Source organism: Mirounga leonina, unplaced genomic scaffold (assembly GCF_011800145.1).
Source record: "Mirounga leonina isolate KUSES-001 unplaced genomic scaffold, KU_Mleo_1.0 Mir_376, whole genome shotgun sequence".
Taxonomy (NCBI): Eukaryota; Metazoa; Chordata; class Mammalia; order Carnivora; family Phocidae; genus Mirounga; species Mirounga leonina.
Window position 1 is genome coordinate 8,050,684 of NW_023270718.1, and position 20,009 is coordinate 8,070,692.

General features: G+C 50.6%; 1 protein-coding gene across 1 annotated transcript in view; it reads right to left on the reverse strand.

The window, feature by feature from the left end:
- Positions 1-3,280: 3,280 nt before the first annotated feature.
- NLRP12 (NLR family pyrin domain containing 12) overlaps positions 3,281-20,009 on the reverse strand; it is a 30,784-nt gene continuing 14,055 nt past the window's right edge. The window contains 8 exon segments of the mRNA XM_034986512.1: positions 3,281-4,690; positions 5,228-5,398; positions 7,341-7,511; positions 12,509-12,630; positions 12,632-12,686; positions 16,016-16,186; positions 18,037-18,064; positions 18,067-18,203. Of these exon segments, the coding sequence (XP_034842403.1) occupies positions 4,603-4,690; positions 5,228-5,398; positions 7,341-7,511; positions 12,509-12,630; positions 12,632-12,686; positions 16,016-16,186; positions 18,037-18,064; positions 18,067-18,203 (943 nt within the window). The 3' untranslated portion in view covers positions 3,281-4,602.

The window sequence follows — 20,009 nt, forward strand, 5'->3', positions numbered from 1 at the left end:
ATTGAATTTTAAGAACGCAGAGGTGAACTCCCAACACCAACATTTGTACGAGTATGCTGCAACACTGAGATGAAATTGTTTAACAGCAATTATATGTATGTGTGCTTGTTATGGGGGGAGCTGTATTTTTTTTTTTTTCCTGGTAATCAGCCTTGTGCTAAATCAGTTCCTCATCTTTGGAGCTGGGGACTCCTCTTCGAGGGGCTGCCCGCGCTGGAGGATGCTTACCAGCAGTCCTGGCCCCCAGGCACTAGAAGCTCCGAGCACACTCTGCCCCCCACAACCCAATTTGACAACCAAAAAGGTCCCTAGACATTGCCAACTGTCCCCTGGGGAGAAAGAAACCCACCCCTGGTTGGAAACCACTGTTCTAGACGATACCTCCCATGGTCTTATTCATCCCTCCCACCGCTAGAGCTTAGCAAAGTGCCTGGTAAATCTCGTAAGTTCAGTAAATCTAATACAGATCATGCTTAAATGTTTGCTGAATCCATAACCGACCCCCACCCCAGGAGACGGAATTACTTTCCTCCGGTCACTTGTCCGCATTTCCCCAGGAGAGACATCCAACAAAAGGGTAAACTGTTTAACAAACAGGTAAGGGAGTGTCTGACCCAGACCAGCTCCAATCAGAGGCACTCAGGTGGGTCTGGGCGGAGAGGGGGAGGAGGGAAGGGTCCTCCCCCAGAGTCAAGGGAGAGCGGGCCATCAGCCTTTATAAGAGCCCAGCAGTGCTACCTGCCCTCGGAAGCCGCGTGACCGCCTTCTCTTCCGTTGTGAGTATGACCTGTTCCTCTTCTGCTCCTTCCTCCTCCCTCTTCCCGTCTTGTAGGGCCTTCCCTTCCAAGGCCTTTCATTTCTGAGGTTGCCAACTTTCTCCCACTCTCTACCGCTTTCCCCTGAGTCCCCCCCACCCCAGCTTCTGCAACCTTGCCATATCCTGTGGGTTCCCCTGTGGGTTTCTATTCAGATGAATGGTTGTGAGTGTGGGGTTCTTTTACAATGTTAATGAGTGGGAAAGTTGGTTCTTCCTTGCCCTTTGGGGTGAAAAAGGCAGTTCTTTGAATCTCACATGTCCAGTGTCAGCAAAAACTGCGAACCAGGCCTGTTCAACGTCACCAAACCTTAAGTGTTTGACCTTGAGTGGGATTACATGTAATGTGCTTTTTTTTTTTTAATTTTTTTTTTAAAGATTTTATTTATTTGACAGAGAGAGACACAGCGAGAGAGGGAACACAAGCAGGGGGAGTGGGAGAGGGACAAACAGGCTCCCCGCAGAGCAGGGAGCCCGATACGGGGCTCCATCCCAGGACCCCGGGACCATGACCTGAGCCAAAGGCAGTCGCTCAACCAACTGAGCCACCCAGGCGCCCATATGTAATGTGTTTTCAATGGATGTTTAATGTGCTAAACTTGGGGGGGGGTGTTGGTGACTTTTTATCTGTTTGCTTCATCGTCCCCTTCCGCCTGCCAGACCTTTAGGGGCAAGGCGGGTCTAATCACTGGCCCCGCAGGGCTTCCTCCTGCTGAGTGGTTCCCTTCGTGGCCACCCGTGGATACTCGACCTGTGGCACTCAAACTGTGGGGGCACTTTCTGTTCTAAGGAGGGAAGTGCCGCCATTTTTTGAGGGTCCCCGATTGAGCAGCTCTGCTCCTTGACCGTCCTGAGCCACGGCCTGGGTCAAGCGGGAGCCCCATCCAGGCCACGTCCCTGCAGCTCTCCCGTGTCACTCAAATGTGGAAGCACTCTTCGGATAACTCAGTGAAAAGTGCTACAACATTTGGGTGTTACTGGTGGGCACCATCAGGGGACCCCCCGATCCTGCTCTGGTCCCAGCTGTCTTCGGGGGCTTTCTGGATCAACAACTGAGACCTCTATCCGTGGGGAAATGGGGTTTTTAGGATTCAGGAAACCTGGACACGCACACCCAACCGTGGAGCTGGGGACGTTTCAGTGTTAACGTGTTTAACCTATTTCTCTCTTAGGCTTCCCAATGCCGCGTGTGGCTCGGCACGCTTTCCCTTTGGCTTCCAGGAGCAGAATCCAACTGCTCACACTGGGATACACAAAATGAGGGCACTCCCCGTTCTCTTGTCTGGAAAGTGCTCCCATTTTTGTGTATCCTTGTCTGAGGAAAACGGCTGCATCCTCGAGACGGACTGGGAAGCAAGGATTTTGGGGTGAATGTGGCAACCTGCCTCTAGACTTCCAGCCTCCTACCTCTGGGGCACAGCCCAGCCGACCCTGCTGCAGACAGCTGTCCCCACAGCCCACGCCCTTCTGTCCTGCCTAGTGGGTATTTGTGCAATTCGGGACTTTATTTCCACAAACTGACCCTTGTATCAGTAGTCTTGAGATTTAAGGACCTTCCTCCAGCTCTGAACAGCTTTTCCCCTCCATTCCAATCCAAAGATTTAACATGAACCTTTCCAGTTGGCTCCTTTGTGGGTGGCTTTTTTTTAAAGTTTTATTTGAGAGCGAGAAAGAGAGCATGAGGGGCGGAGGGTCAGAGAGGCAGACTCCCTGCTCAGCAGGGAGACCGACGTGGGACTCGATCCCGGGACTCCAGGATCATGACCTGAGCCGAAGGCAGTCGCTTAACCAACTGAGCCACCAAGGCGCGCCCTGTTGGTGGCTTCTTTGCTGCTGACATTCTCAGTCCTGTTACCTTTACATCTCAAATGGTGAAAATCAATCGAATCAGCCCAATAAAATAGGAACTGAGTACGTTGCTTCTGTGTGGTTTGACTAGCCTGAGAATTGGCCCTGTGCAGTGGGGAGGGGAGGGAGGAGCTGCTTCTTGGGCTTCACATCTGTGTATGCTTAACACTATTGCCGAAAATGAAATGCCTGCTCACATGCAGGTGTGAAAGAACGTGCACGGAAAGCCCCAAATGGCTGCAGTTCCCCACCCCAACATGGGGACACGTGCCACGGTCTATTCTCCCATTAAGGAGTCACCCTGATACTTAGAGAATAACTTCCCTCCTCCTGCACCACCTCCACAATCCCAAATGGGTCGAGATGATAAGCTAAGCTCAAGACAGTGGTCATACTGAGAAAGGGCAATGGAAGGAGGGTGTCAGGAATGAGCGCCTTGTGGTTCCCCTTTGTAGGATTCAAGTGGATGCAGGACCTCGAGTTTCACAGTGGGAAAATGTAATGCTGCCTGTGCTGGGGGGTGCATCCAGCAGGGCTGCTATTTTAGGCTGTCCTAAAATGCCATTTTTCCTGCCTGTTAACGGAAAATGCTCAGCACACGCTAAACTTAGCTGCTGGTTTTTAAGAGCTTTTACTGGGAATGGACTGCTAGGCTTCATAACCATTTCAATGGAACAGACCCTCCCTGGTCCTGGAGGGCTGTGCCCCGTGGGTCTCCCCAAAGTACTGCAGTATGGTCCCCAAAGTCAGGCCTAGGGAGCTGCCTCGTCCCTTCCACCATGCCACTAACCAGGACCCCCAAACGCCGCCTTACAAGGCATCCTGTTGAACCTTAGTCCTCCCAAGAGCCTCCCACGGACCTTACTGGGCCCTCCGCGAGAGGCAGCCCAGAGTCTGGGCATCGGGCCCAGGTTTCTGCTTCAGCTCTAAGTGCCTCGGTCATGACCCGTGGGGCTCTTTGGGAGGGGGGGGCTAGGGGCCAGACAGGCTACAGGGGGCTCAGTCATGGGAAGGGCTGGATTTCCAGGAGCCGAGTGTGATGTGACCATTCGTGGGACGTTTATTGATGCCCACAGGAATGACGTCTGAGGAATCTGATTTACCTCCCTTTCCAGACATCCATGGATTACAAGTCACGGGTTCCTCGACAAATTACCTCTGCTTCCTAGGAAGTTCCAGTCTTTCCCAGACACCTTCACTTAGGGCTTCAGTGCGAGCGGCATGCTCCCGGTGTCCTTGGGGGTTCCTGCCCGTCACCGGCTTGGGCTGAGGTTCCCTATCTCCCAACAGGGAAAACCTGGGTTTGTTCGAGTTCTTATCCACAGCACAGTACAGATGCTTGGCCGGCCCACAGTCGGCTAACCCTGGCAAGGGGTCCAACCGCCGTGCACCTGCCTCCAGCCCGGCGGCAGGACCACCTGCAGAACAAGACTGCGAGGGTGCGGGTGTGCCCACTGGCATGACCAGCGTCCTAAGTCACGCTGCCTGGCACCCCCGTTGCACCGCTGGTCCTTGAACGAGGTTTCTCAGCCTCGCACAAATGTCATTTTAACTAAACACTCTAGCCGTAGGGGGCTGTCTTGTCCTTTGCGGGATGTTTGGGAGGATCCGTGGCCTCCACCCACTACATCCAATAGCTCCCAGCAGCACCCCAATGTCTCCTGACATTGCCAAGTGCCCCGGGGAGGGACAGGGGTGCAAAATCACCCTCTGCTGAGAACCATCTGGGGCCCTGTCCTAAGTTCTCTCCATGACATCCGCATTCCCAAAACTAATGCTCCACGCTCCATCACACATTGATGACAGTCCCCAAGCAGAAGGGATTTATCCTGCGTGGGAGTTTGCAGGAGATAAAAGAGCCTGATCATCACGTTGACTAACGCGCTGGTCCTGGGATCACCTTCCTCTGTCCTGACTCCAAGAGAACAGCCAGTGGTTGTTCAGCAACCGATGTCCAGGTGAGGTTTCGTTAGCTGAAGGGCTGCCAGTCTTCTGTGGGTCATTTTATTCAGGTCCATTCCAAATAACCTTAGGACACAGAGCGGGACACATCATTCCAGGCCACTGCTGTGGCATTCGAATCTATCACGCCTCCTGCCTTATTACGATAATTTCATTATCTGGTACTTCGTTGGAAACCAGATCTCATCGGGAACCAGGCTGGACTCTAAGCTATACACCAGCGTATGTCCCTGAGCTGTGCCGGCTCATTCAGTCTGGGGGATGCTGAGGAGCCAAGAGGTGGAACGATTTGCAGAAACCCATCACAAAACTGCCAAGTGACAGAATTAGAACTTGAGGCCTGCTTAAGTAATTCCAGATTCTCTCTAAGCTACAACGGCCTCATCTGACAGATTAGGAGGTCGGTCCCCAGTGAATTACCCAAAGTCACCCAGCTGGCGAGGGCAATCCACGCTAATTGCACACATTAGCGCACGAAGGAAATGTTTCCAAATTTTCTAGCTTATTTGTCCATCTGAACCATGGATCTCGATTACTGACCCTCACTCCCACCCCCAAGCCCCACGCCCCTGCCTCCTTCAGAACTAGAAACCCGTCTCTCACCAGAGGACTCGAAGTTTGCAGCCGGGATGACTCAGCCCCTTGCAGAGCAGCCTGACCCCTGCGTTCCCCAGGGCGTTGTGGGTCAGATAGAGCTCCGTCAGGGTCTGGCTGACCCCGAGGGCAGAAGAAAGATCCTCACAAGCTTTGGTTGTGAGACCACAGCTATCCAGCCTGTGGAAGACCAGGAGTGGTTAAAGAAACATAAGGAGCTATTTTGGAAAGTCTCTTGAGAGGGATTCAGGGTGATGTTTTCAGGGGACCAATTTAAGAGAAAGCAGAGTAGAACCCAGCTGGTCCTGGTTAAGGCCAACGTGGTGATGGAAAACATTTAAAAGAGGCATTTAAGGACGCTTGTTAATTCACAGCTCCATCTCTCTAGGATGCCCACTGAAGGTCAAGTACCACTTCCCTTCCTGGTAATTCTACCCCAGGAGCCAGTTTCTCATTGAAACCTCAGTCTCTGTCCATCTGGGGTTCACACTGTCCTTAAGCTCAGGATCCAGGCCTGAGTTGGTTGGTTTCCATGTCTCCAGTTACCATGAATGGTTTCAGGTGGACAGAGGACCCACCCAAAATGGGTGAATCAGAACCTTACTTGCTTCCTGGAGCTTTTCTTTCAGAACTTAGACCTGGTAAGAAGAAGTCCTCCTTAGAGCTGCAGGTGTTTTGCCATCAAGCAGGATCAAGGCTAAACTTACTCAACAGAGGAATCAATACAGCAAAAAGTACGGAAGATAATAGAGATCACAAGTCCAAACACCTAGGGGCGCCTAGGTGGCTCAGGCGGTGGAGGGCTGCCTTTGGCTCAGGTCATGATCCCAGGGTCCTGGGATCGAGCCCCACGTCGGACTTCTTCCTCAGCGGGGAGCCTGCTTCTCCCTCTGCCTGCCACTCCACCTGCTTGTGCTCTCCCTTTCTATATCAAATAAATAAATAAAATCTTAAAAAAAAAAGTGTCCAAACACTTAGATCAAGCCATGCCTGAAGCAAGATCAGTGACACGTCAATAAGCCCTCCTTTTTTTTCCCCCCAGGAGCCAGTATGAATTGGGCTGCCACCTGCCCGAACAGTGTGCCATCTGATTCTCTCTGATTTCCGATCTGCCTCCCATTGTGTTTCTTCCCTGCATTCTCTGCTGTTACAATAAGAACAGGTAGCAGGATATGCTGAAGGCCAACTCTGTGCTGAGCACCTTGCTAAGGGCTTTGTTTGCTTCGTCATTTATTCCTCACAGCAACCGTCGGAAAGCAGTACCATCACAGCTGGGATGCTAAGTGGAAATATTTTAATCTTAGTTTGGCTGAGCTTGTGAGACAAGAGACACCAGCTTCCAAAAGGAGGTACAAGACAACAGCTCTGGACTTGCAGAGGAAGAGAAAAAACCAGCGTGGTGCAGAAGGGTCAGGAGAGGAAGGTTAGGGTGAGACCCGTGGTGGGGGAGGGGGCTATGCAAGGAGGTTGACCCAGATTCCATGTCAGGAGACTGGGCAGTTGGGGCACTTCCTGTGGGGGGGGGTCCCGTAAGAACACGCATGTGATCCCAAAGACAGAGGTGGCCTTTGGATACCTGCCAGATGGGGGGGGAGATACTGACACCCCGGGACCCTAGCAGCACCAATAAGGGGAAAGTGCTGTCCCTGAGCCCCCGTCTCGATGCCCACCTACCCAGGGCCCCAGATAATCGAGAGACTCAGAAACGCCCACAGTAGAAACAGACAGTCATTTGGGGTGGGGGCCAGGCAGGTTCCAGGGAGAAAGAAGAGGGAGGAAGGGACCATTCACATTTGGCTGGAATTCACACTGCAGCAGACTGATTTTTTATTCTATAAAGGTCACTGAAGAGCCAGGCATCTGCGCAAGTAAATGTCAACAGAAAGGGGAATTTTACAGAAAATGTTTACAGGCAATGGGCGAAGGGAAAGTGAGGCATTTTGCGTTTGCACCCCACAGAGAACGAATTCCTCTGCGAGCTGTTTGCAGCTTTTCTGTCCACCTCTCGGGGCTCCCGGTGTCTTCCAGGGCCGTGGAGGGATGGCCCTTCCATGAAGAGAACACAAGGACAAGGACGCCCCCCACCACCGGGACCCCACCCGTCCCGGCGCCCGGGGCTCACCACAGTTTCTGGAGCCTGCAGGTGGGGTGTCGCAGCCCCTCGCACAGCGGCCACATGCCTGCGTCCCCCAGGTCATTGAAGCTCAGGTCCAGTTCCCGAAGGTGGCGGTTGACCTGGAGCACCGAGCAGACACCCTCACAGGCGGCCGAGCTGAGCCTGCAAATGCCCAACCTGGAAGGCAGGACGCCCAGAGCCCAGCGCACTCGGCCCGCAGACGTCCCCGGGGAGGGCTCTCGTGCCGGGCGCCCCCAGACAGAAGAAGGGAGAAGCAAGGGGCAGGCGGGTGGGCAGGCAGAAGGGAGAGAGAAACAAGAAAGAGGGGAGCGGGAAGGAAGGAACACAGGAATATTTGGTATGGGTTGGGCATCGGATGGGTGCCAGGGTATGAGCGTCCGGCAGCTACTGTAACAAGTACCCCCGCTGGTGACTCACATGGTAGAAACTGACTGTCTCACGGCGCTGGGAGCCTGGTTCCCCCCGCGGCCCTGAGAACCTGCTCCAGGCTCTGCCCCGGGGGGTCTTTGGCGTTCCCTGCCCTGTAGAAGCGTCACCCCGATCTCTGCCCCCATGTTCGCACTGCGGCCTCCCGTGTGTGCCCTGTGTCCGAATTTCCCCTCTTCCCTCTTCGTGAGGACACCTTATTCGGGGCTGGCCCGCTCCAGCAGGCCCTCACCTGAACTAATTTTTTTTTTAAGATTTTATTTATTTATTTGACAGAGAGAGCACAAGCAAGGGGAGCGGCAGAGGGAGAGGGAGAAGCAGGCTCTCCACTGAGCAGGGAGCCTGATGTGGGATGTGGGGCTCGATCCCAGGACCCTGAGCTGAAGGCAGACACCTAACCGACTGAGCCACCCTTCAACTGCCTATTTTTTTTTAAAGATTTTATTTATTTATTTATTTGATAAAGACACAGCAAGAGAGGGAACACAAGCAGGGGGAGTGGTAGAGGGAGAAGCAGGCTTCCCGCGGAGCAGGGAGCCTGATGTGGGACTCGATCCCAGGACCCCGGGATCATGACCTGAGCCGAAGGCAGACGCTTAACGACTGAGCCACCCAGGCGCCCCTATATTATTTTTTTTAAGTTTTTATTTATTTATTTGAGAGAGACAGAGAGAGAGCACAAGTAGGGGGAGAGGCAGAGGGAGAGTGAGAAGCAGACTCCCCTGCTAAGCAGAGAGCCTGACATGGGGCTCGATCCCAGGACCCCGGGATCATGACCTGAGCTGAAGGCAGACGCTCAACCGACTGAGCCACCCAGGCGCCCCACCTGAACTAATTTTATCTGCAACAGCCCCGTAATGGGCTGGGTTGTGCCCCTCCCAATTTCGATAATGGAGCCCTAGCCGACACCTGATCTCCCAGCTTCCAGCCTCCAGAACCGAATTTCCACCGGAGGCCACCCCCTGAGGGCCTGGAGGCTGAGACTTCAACACGGGGATTTTCTGAACACATGGACCGGTAACAACAAGTGATTTACATAGGTCTCCCTGTCTTGTCTTGTCTTTATTTTAAGTAATCCCCACACCCAACGTGGGGCTCAAACTCGCGACCCCAAAATCAAGAGTCAGATGCTCTTCTGACTGAGCCAGCCAGGCTCCCTAACAGCAAGTGATTTGTAAGCATTACTTCCTTTGCTCCTGGCGATAGCCGCTGGGTGGAAAATGGTGTCACACCTGTTGTTACAACACCTGTGAGCTCCTAGGCCCCGACAGACAGACGCCATGCACTGCTCAAGGTCACAGACCTGGGGCGCCCTCAGCCACGGTCGGAAGACTGTGCAGGAGCTTCAGAGAGCCAGAAGTGCTATATTTCATAGTATAGTATTTTTTTTCTAGTTTTCAGACATTTCTGCCTGAGATAGAGCTCCCATGCGGTGAAACCCTGAACTCTCCTTTCCTTCGAGGGTGACGCGCAGGATCTGTGTAAATGTAAACGTCTGGCTGGCCTGATGTGTCTGGACAAGAGAAGGAGCCTGGCCTCAGTCAGTAAGAGCCACGCTGGGGTAACTGGACCGATGTGTTCTAAAAAGAATTTTTTTTTAATGCATCCTAAAATTTAATGGCAGAAGGGCGCCTGGGTGGCTCAGATGGTTAAGCATCTGCCTTCGCCTTAGGTCATGATCTCCCGGTCCTGGGATTCAGCCGGAGGCCCCACCACCACCCCCACATCACGTTGGGCTTCCTGCTTAGCCGGGAGTTGGCTTCTCTCTCTCCCTCTGCCCCTCCCCCCACTGCTCGTTCTCTCTCTCTAATAAATAAATAAAATCTTTTTCTTAAATAAATAAAATAAAATTTAATGGCAGAATAAATATCTATGAATAACTGAAAATCTGCAAAAACAAAAAGCAAAAGACAGACTCTTCCTAACAGTGGAGCATGTAACAAATTACAGAAATTACAACAGCAGGAAATTAGATTAGGAGCACAGACACGTGGAGAGCATGGACTGAGGGAGAGGGCGCCTGGTTGGCTTAGGCGGAAGAGCAAGGGACTCTTGATATCAGGATCTTGAGTTCGAGCCCTGTGTTAGATGTAGAGATTACTTAAATAAATAAACCTAAAAAAAAACCACTGCAATATGGGAAGATAGTTTGCAATAGGGCTGGCGTCACAAATCAGCAAGGAAAGCATGGTCCTTTATTAAATGGCATCGCAAAAATTAGAAATAGAAAATTGAACCGTGCCTAAGCAAACTGTAAACACAAAGAAGAAACTGAATACACCTGCGATAGTGTACTAGCAGAGAATTCCTTTTTTTTTTTTTTTAAGTTTTACTTATTTATTTTAGTAATCGACACCCAACGTGGGGCTTGAACTCACAACCTCGAGATCAAGAGTCAGCCTGCTTCACCAACTGAGCCAGCCAGGTGCCTGGCAAAGGATTTCTTAGACCTGTCACAAGAATATAAATCATAGAGTGAAATAAGTCAAACAGAGAAAGACATGTATCATATGATCTCACTGATATGAGGAATTCTTAATCGCAGGAAACAAACTGAGGGTTGCTGGAGTGGGGGGTGGGTGGGAGGGATGGGGTGACTGGGTGATAGACACTGGGGAGGGTATGTTCGCTGGTAAGCACTGTGAATTGTGCAAGACTGTTGAATCTCAGATCTGTACCTCTGAAACAAATAATGCAATATATGTTAAGGAAAAAAAAAGAAGGTAGCGGGAGGGGAAGAATGAAGCGGGGGAAATCGGAGGGGGAGACGAACCATGAGAGACGATAGACTCTGAAAAACAAACTGAGGGTTCTAGAGGGGAGGGGGGTGGGAGGATGGGTTAGCCTGGTAATGGGTATTGAGGAGGGCACGTTCTGCATGGAGCACTGGGTGTTATGCACAAACAATGAATCATGGAACACTTCATCTAAAACTAATGATGTAATGTATGGGGATTAACATAAGAATAAAAAAAAGAATATAAATCATAGAAATACATATGGATTTGACCTCAAACGTTTGATGAAAGCATCCACAATTTGACAGATTGGTGACCTGCTGAGCAGACACTTCCAAGGTATGCAGTCAACAAAAGATTAACGTCTGAAACAGGGAACATCTGCACATCAAGAGAAATGTAGGACACATACCAAAGAAATCAATAAATTACACGAATAGGCAATTCACAGAATGGGGAAACCGAAAAAGCTGATAAGCACATGAAGAGATACTCAACACGGAAATGCCATTTAAGAACATTTTACACCCACCAGGGCTTTAAAGATAGAAAGTCGAATAACCATAAAGATAACCGGCAAAGTAGCTTTCCTAAATTGCGGGTGGAAGAGTAAACTGCCGATCTTTCTAGAGAGCTATTCAGAAGGGTTGCGATACCAAGGATGCAAATGAAGGCTGAGTGTGCGACTCTGCCCCTGGGGTGGGATCTCACTGGGGTTCAGAAAGGGACACGGACAAGAAGGAACAGCAGAGTGGGGGTGGGGGGAGGGGCACGACTCCACAGCCTCTGGTGTTTGCAGAGGATGGCATGCAGGTCAGCTCAAAGGAACGCGGTAGATATGTCTGGACCAGGTCAGCACATCCTGAATGGATAATGGTAAGTGGGGCGGGGACATTGGTGAGATGTATCGTTTACATCAAATTGAGACAGGCATGCCTGCAGATGAGCTTTGGGGTGCCAAAGAAGGAGACAGAATTAAAGCAGAGGCATGTGTGGGTCCATAGTGATATTGTGGTACCGGATGAGGTGGAGAGAAGAATGGGAAGAAACAGGGCACTTCTCCAAACGTAACAAAAGCAATAGAAGCTACGCGATTCACAATGTCTCGAAAGGAAAAAAAATCCCTCCAGCGTGAACGACATCAGATAGTAGATGAGGCTTTTGTAGGACAGACAGACTCTCCTTTGACGCCCCCAAAAATGATTTTCTGAAAATTGACAGCCTTCTGCATTTTCTTTTTGTTCCTTGGGTGTATTCATGCATTCACTCATTTAAAAATATGCTAACTAGGGCGCGTGGGTGGCTCAGTCGTTAAGCGTCTGCCTTCGGCTCAGGTCATGATCCCAGGGTCCTGGGATCGAGCCCCGCATTGGGCTCCCTGCTCCGCGGGAAGCCTGCTTCCCCCTCTCCCACTCCCCCTACTTGTGTTCTCTCTCTCGCTATGTCTCTATCTGTCAAATAAATAAATAAAAATCTTTAAAAAAATAAGTTAACTAACTTGGACTTAAAACAAAAAAACTTAATAAAAAAATTAAAATAAAATATATGTATTTCCAAACACCCCTGAGCCAGGTCTTATAGTGGCCATCAGAGTATAGAACTGACACAGCTCCTGCACTTTTGGAAGATCACACCCATGCACAAGAATGACGAGTTTTAATGAGTGATGCTGAGAAGCATAAGATCAAATTAAATCCCACAGCTAGGAATCTAGACCCTATTCAAGGGTTAGGGAAGGCATGCATGGGGAAGAAGCATTTGTTTTGAGTCCTAACAGATAAAACAGATGTCACCAGGGTAAAAGGGGGGTTAGCAAAGCAGAAGGGCATCCCAGGAAGAAAGAACAGCTTGTACAAAGGCCCTGTGGCAGAAAAATCTTAAGAGGTTAGTTACGAGAAGAGGGGAGTGAGCATGACCCCAGTGAGCCCAGATATAAGAGCAAGGACTGTGGATTTGGACTCGGATGATGGTGAGCAAAGCAGGACTCACTTCCGGAGGGTCTGAAGCTTGCACTGGGGATGCCTGAGGCCCTCACACAGCAGCAGCACCCCAGGGTCCCCCAGGTCATTCAGGCTTAGATCCAGCTCCATCAGGTTCTGGTTCACGCTGAGTGAGGGTGGAGGCGAGATCCTCACAGGCAGCCGCAGTGAGGCGGCAAATCTTCAACCTGCAGAAAATCCAATTCAGCATGCATCATGGAGTGTTTTCCACACAGCGCCAATTTTATCCTCCCTATCCCCAATCGTAATAGTTTTCAAACAAACAACTCATTTTTTTAAGAAATGGGCAAAAGCTTTGAATAGACATTTCTCCACAGAGAGGAAACAAGTGGTCCAAAATCACATGAAAAATGCTCTGCACCACTCATCACTAGGAAAATGCAAATCAAGACCACCACGAGACACCAAGTCACATCCATTAGGATAGCCATTATAAAAAATGATAATAATACAGTTTTTTTAAGAATTAAAAAAAAAAGAACCTGAAAATCACAAGCGTTGGCAAGGACGTGAAGAAATTGGAAACTTTATGCACTGTCGGTAAGAATGAATAATGGTACAGTGGCGGTGGGAAACAATATGGCAGCTCCATGAAAAATTAAAAAATAGAGACGCCTGGGTGGCTCAGTCGTTAAGCGTCTGCCTTCGGCTCAGGTCATGGTCCCAGCGTCCTGGGATCGAGCCCTGCACTGGGCTCCCTGCTCCGCAGGAAGCCTGCTTCTCCCTCTCCCACTCCCCCTGCTTGTGTTCCCTCTCTCGCTGTGTCTCTCTCTGTCAAATAAATAAATAAATGAAAACTTTAAAAAAAATTAAAAAATGGGCGCCTGGGTGGCTCAGATGGTTAAGCGTCTGCCTTCGGCTCGGGTCATGATCCCAGGGTCCTGGGATCGAGTCCCGCATCGGGCTCCCTGCTCAGCGGGGAGCCTGCTTCTCCCTCTGCCTCTCTCTCTTTAAAAAAAAAAGAAAAAAAAATTAAAGAATAACCACATGATCCATCCATTCCATTTCTGGTTGCATATCCCAAAGAATTGAAAGTAAGGGCTCAAAGAAATATTTGTACCCCAGTGTTTACAGCATTATTCAAAATAGCCAAAAGGTAGAAGCAACCCAAGTGTCCATCGGTGGATGAATTGAATGGATAAGCAAACTGTGGTATATCCATGCAACGTAATGTTATTCAGCCGTAAGAAGGAAGGAACCTCTAAAACACGCTACAGTGTGGATGAACCTTGAAAAGATACTGAGAAAATAAACCAGTCACACACACACACACACACTTTGTGATTCTACTTATAAGAGGTACCTACAGTAGTCAAATTCATAAAGACAGAAAGTAGAACAGAGGTTATCAGGGGCCGGGGGAGGGAGATGGGGAGTCCGTGTTGAACGGACAGTTTCAGTTTTGCAAGATGAAAAGTTCAGGAGATGGACGGTGGTGATGTTTGCACAACAGTGTGAATGTTAATGCTTAATACCACGGAACTATGTGCCTCAAAATGGTGAGATGATAGGGGCGCCTGGCTGGCTCAGCTGGTAGAGCGTGCGACTCTTGATCTTGGGGTGGTGAGTTTGAGCCTCACGTTGGGTGCAGAGACTACTTTTTTTTTTAAGATTTTATTTATTTATTTGACAGAGAGAGACACAGTGAGAGAGGGAACACAAGCAGGGAGAGTGGGAGAGGGGGAAGCAGGCTTTCCCCCCTGAGCAGGGAGCCCGATGCGGGGCTCGATCCCAGGACCCTGGGATCATGACCTGAGCTGAAGGCAGACGCTTAACGACTGAGCCACCCAGGCGCCCGGGTGCAGAGACTACTTTAAAAAAAAATCGTAAGACAGTAAATTTTATGACATGTGCATTTTATTTTATTTTTAGTGCAATGCATTTTCTTGGCTAAAATAATCAAGAAAATACAGAACAACATTTCTGTGCTCGTCACGTGTGATTCCTCAACCTATCTTCGGTGCTACGCCGTAAGTTTGTAGTGATGTGTTTGGGGTGCTGTTAGAAGTGCCTTAACTTATACAAATATAGAGCAGGAAAACACTATTGTCCCTCAAAGATGTCCCTGGTTGACATTCAGCAAAGTGTCTTCCTATATATAGAAAGGGAAGACAGAGACAGAGTCCTGATTTTACCACGTGAGTCCCTGGATTCAGCTGTGCTTGAAACCAGTATTTCCCTCCGGACTTCTTGGTCACAGAGGCCAACAAATTCACTTGTCTTCAACCACACTGAGATGGGGTGTCTGTCACTGGCGACCACAGGAGTTTTTGCGGGAGGACTTTATTTTAGGGGGCTCTATGGTGCTCGTCACTGATGTTACTGTCCCCTTGATGTTTGTTTATTTATGCTTTATTGTGGTAAAATATATATCACGTGGGGTGCCTGGCTGGCTCAGTCGGTAGAGCGTGCAACTCTTTTTTTTAAAAATATATATATTTTTGGGCGCCTGGGTGGCTCAGTTGGTTAAGCGACTGCCTTCAGCTCAGGTCATGATCCTGGAGTCCCGGGATCGAGTCCCGCATCGGGCTCCCTGCTCGGCGAGGAGCCTGCTTCTCCCTCTGACCCTACCCACTCTCATGTGCTCTCTGTCTCAAATAAATAAATAAAATCTTAAAAAATATATATATATATTTTTTATTGATTTATTTGACAGAGAGAGCAAGAGAGGGGACACAAGCAGGGGGAGTGGGAAAGGGAGAAGCAGACTTCCCGCCCAGCAGGGAGCCCGATGCGGGGCTCGATCCCAGGACCCCGGGATCATGACCTGAGCCGAAGGCAGACGCTTAATGACTGAGCCACCCAGGCGCCCAGAGCGTGCAACTCTTGATGGGGTCTTGAGTTTGAGCCCCACGTTGAGTGTAAAGCTTACTTTATACCATTCTAACCTTTTTATGTAGTCATCTCTATACCCAACCCAATATGGGGCTCGAACTCATGCCCCCAGGATCAAGAGTCACACCCTCTTCCAACTGAACCAGCCCCGTTTAACCATTTTTAAGTGTAAGACTCAGCGGCATTAAGTACATTCTCAAGGCTCTGCAACCATTACCACCATCCATGTCCAAAACTTTGCATGGTCCCAAACACAAACTCCGCACAGTTCCCCATTCCCTCCTGCCCTGGTCCCATGGCAACCACTGTTCTACGTTCTGTCTGGATTTGACTATTCTAGGGATGTCATAAGTGGAATCATATCATCTTTGTCCTTTTGTGATTGACATTTCACTTAACATCATGTCTTCCAGGTTCGCCCACGTCGGAGCATGCGTCAGAATTTCACGCTTTTTTTTTAAAGATAGAGTAATATCCCTCGTATGTATATGCCATATTTTGTTTACCCATACACCTGTGGATGGACATTTGGGCTGTTTCCACCTTTGGGCTCTTGTGAATAAGGCTGTTACAAACGGGTGCACAGACAGTGGATGGATTTTTATACCATCCCTCAATACAAGGAGACTTGTGTTTTAAGTTGACCCCATGAAGAACTCACCACAGGATCTGCAGCCTACACACTGGGTGCCTCAAGCCTTGACATAACAGCCTCAGACCCAAATCCTCCAGTGCGTTTCCCATCAGGTCCAACTCCACCAGGTGTCGATTGGTGCTGAGCACGGAGGCGATCTCCTGGCAAGCCCCAGGCTCCAGCTGACACTTCCTCAACCTCAGGAGGAAAGACACGTTGAAGAGGCCGCCATCTTGCTGTCCTCTATCCTGCCGGCTCATCCCCTAGCCCCTTGAATCACCCAACACAAACCTACACGGGTCACTACAGCTCAGAGATGAACAAGACTTCATCATTTCCAGCAAGGAGCGTCCCGTCTGATGATGCAGAGGGGTAAGCAAGTATCCTCTAGTGAAGGTGATGTCATTGAGGCTGGAGTGCACCATGGCTCAGGGTGGGGCCTCTAGAGCTCAAGACCTGGGTACGTCCATCTCTGCCACTCACTAGCCCTGCGCCCTCCAGCAAGCGGTCAGCAAGTCTGTTTCATGTTTCAGGGAGCTGCCGCTGTGCCTTAGGTTCGTTGCCTCTAAAATAAGGATAACAATCGCACCTGCTTCCTAAGGTTGTTGCAAGGACTACATACTTTACTAGAGGGACAGGGTGTAGAACCATGCAGGGCACACAGTAGGTGCTCAGACAGTGAGCTACTGTTTATTAAAACCATCACGGTGGGGCGCCTGGGTGGCTCAGGTGGTTAAGCCACTGCCTTCGGCTCAGGTCATGATCCTGGAGTCCCGGGATCGAGTCCCGCATCGGGCTCCCTGCTCGGCGGGGGGTCTGCTTCTCCCTCTGATCCTCTTCCCTCTTGTGCTCTCTGTCTCTCATTCTCTCTCAAATAAATAAATAAATAAATAAAACCATCACGGTGGAGGGGACGCCTAACTCGGGCTTGGCAAACCGTGCACAGTTAGGGAAGACTCTCTGGGGAGTTTGAGATGGTTCTCGAAAGGCTGAGTAGGAGTTCACTGTCAGCAACAGGATGAGACGTGGCAGGAGACAGTAGAAAACTCATGTGCTGGTCTCTGCCCCCACCCCGTTCCTGACACAGGGCTCCTGAAACCCCTGCATTTTCTATGTGACAAAAATGCTAGGAGTGTCTCTGGTTCTAAAAGGTGGGCTCCCGTGGGCAGCTGGGCACCAGAGAGACCACGCCAGGATGAGAGGCTGGCAACGTTCAGCCCTGCCTCCCACCCTCCTCCAGAGAGGGGGGAGGGGCTGGAAATGGAGTTAATGATCTGTGGCCCACAGAGGAAGGCTCCATAAAACCCCAAGAGCACACAGCTCGGAGGTTCCAGGCCGGTGAACACGTCCATGCTGAGAGAGTGACGCACCCCAGCTCCGTGGGGCAGAAGCTCCTGCTCTGGGACCCTCCCAGACCTCACGCCATGTGGCTCTTCCACCAGCTGTTCATCTGCATCCTTCACCATATTCTTTAATAAACAGGTAAGTGTTTCCCTGAGTTCGCTGAGCCACCCCAGAAGATTAATCAAACCCGAGGCAGGTTCAGAAGCCAGGTGACAGGGGCGCCTGGGTGGCTCAGTCGTTAAGCGGCTGCCTTCAGCTCAGGTCATGATCCCAGGGTCCTGGGATTGAGCCCCGCATCGGGCTCCTTGCTCGGCGGGAAGCCTGTTTCTCCCTCTCCCACTCCCCCTGCTTGTGTTCCCTCTCTCGCTTCTCTCTCTCTCTCTGTCGAATAAATAAATTAAAAAAAAAAAAAAAAAAAGGCCAGGTGACAACCGGGGTTTGTAACTGACAGTGAAGCTGGGGGTGGGGGCCATCTCAGGGGACCAAGCCCTCACCTGTGGGACATGACGCCACCTCCAGGTAGATGGTGGCAGAATGGACTTGAACAGTTAGGGAACTGTAGGACCCCCCCCCCCCCCCCCGGCGGGGCAGAGTTGCTTGCTGCGGGAAACCCCACACATTTGTGACCAGAAGTGTCAGAGGGGAGAGAAGCAGCCCCCCAGGGGATGCTGGGTGGCTTGCATCAAGAGGGTGCGGAGACTCACTGGATCACCTGCAGCCTGCATCTGCGAGGAGCCCCTCGCAGAGCAGCCTCACTCCCGGCAGCCCCAGCCCGTTGCAGCTTAGGTCCACCCTCGTTAGGTTCTGGTTGGCCATCAGGGCGGCCGCGAGGTCCTGGCACGCAGAGCTGGCCACGCGGCACCTCTTCAGGCTGGGTGGGAGGGAGGGGAGAAGGGCCAGGTCACCATGGTGGTGGATTCTGCCCCTCGTCCTTTGTCTCCCCGCTTCCTTTGGTCTATACCTATTCTCCCCCTTTTCTAAAGTAAAAGAAAGGAGATCAGGGGGTGCCAGGGGCGGGGGGGGGATTGGGGAGTGCCTGCTAAGGGCTAGGGTGTCTCTTTCTGCTGTGGGGAAGATTGCCTGGAGTTTGTGGGGACATTTGCACAAGCTTGTGCATACCCTAAAGAAAAACCACCGCTGAGTTTTCCAGTATGTCAATGATACGCCAATAAAAAAAATAAATATCACATTCTGCATGGAGCACTGGGTGTTATGCACAAACAATGAATCATGGAACACTTCATCTAAAACTAATGATGTAATGTATGGGGATTAACATAAGAATAAAAAAATTATAAATAAATAAATAAAAGCAACAAGAATGACATAAGATGTCTTGGTGCTTTGCAGTGAAGGAAATGCTGTCACAGAGGTGCCCTTAGAGAGGAATTCGAGACCGTCCTACTGGCTCTGTTCTGCGGCTTTTCCTTCACTTGGAGAAGGAGGTGCGTGTGGCCAGTGGGTCCCAAGGAACGCGCCCGCCCCGTGGAAGCTCGCTCATCACTGCATCTCTCCCTGAGCTGCAGGAAAGCAAGGCTGATGGCATTGACCTGAATGAGCTGGTGACATACGTAATGTAAGTTCTTGGCACGGTTCCTTGCACGTGGCATGAGTTCAAGAAAGTATGGTATTATTTATTATTATGTCTTTGGGATCGGACCCATATCCTGCTCACAAAATGGTTGCCTGCTTTACTGGGCTCTGATCCCTGTGTCTGCCCTTCAGGACTCGGGCTAGGGGAGCAGGGCTGTGTTCTGGGTCAGGGTCCAGACACCCCTGGTTCCCTCAGCCGGCTGTCATCTAATTTCTCTAAGCCATGCCTTAATAGTGCCATGTTTGGTAATAGCACGGTAGAATATGCATAACGTAAAATTTACCATCTTCACTTTTTTTTTTTTTTAAGTAATCTCTGCCCAACGTGGGGCTGGAACTCAGGATCCCGAGGTCAAGAGTCCCCTGCTCCTCCGACTGGGTCAGCCAGGCGCCCCCAGCACCAGACTGTTTTAATTACTAAGGCTTTGTGCACTCCGCTTTGAAATCGGGGAGTGTGATTTGAGGTGGGAAGCCTGGAAAAGAGGAGATAAAATAAGAGAAGCAGGAGATAATGATGCTGGAATTTCTACTGACTGCTTCTGGTAGGTATGGGCTGCGTCGCGTCCCCCAACATTCATACACTGACATCCTAACCCCCGTACCTCCGAGTGTGCCTGTATTTGGAAATAGGGTCTTTATTTTTTTAAATTTTTATTTATTTATTTATTTATTTTTTTAAAAGATTTTATTTATTTATTTGAGAGAAAGAGAGACAGAGAGCATGAGAGGGAAGAGGGTCAGAGGGAGAAGCAGACTCCCCGCTGAGCAGGGAGCCCGATGCGGGACTCAATCCCAGGACTCCAGGATCATGACCTGAGCCAAAGGCAGTCGCTCAACCAACTGAGCCACCCAGGCGCCCTGGAAATAGGGTCTTTAAAGAAGTAATTAAAATGAGGTCACCGCTGTGCCTGGTGTCCTTACAGGAAAAGGAAATGGACACAGACACGCAGGTGTGAACACACAGCGAGGAGACTGCAGAGGGGAAAGCCGCCCCGCCCACACCTGGATTCGGAACCCAGCAGCCCCGCCCACACCTGGACCCGGAACCCAGCAGCCCCGCCCACACCTGGACCCGGAACCCAGC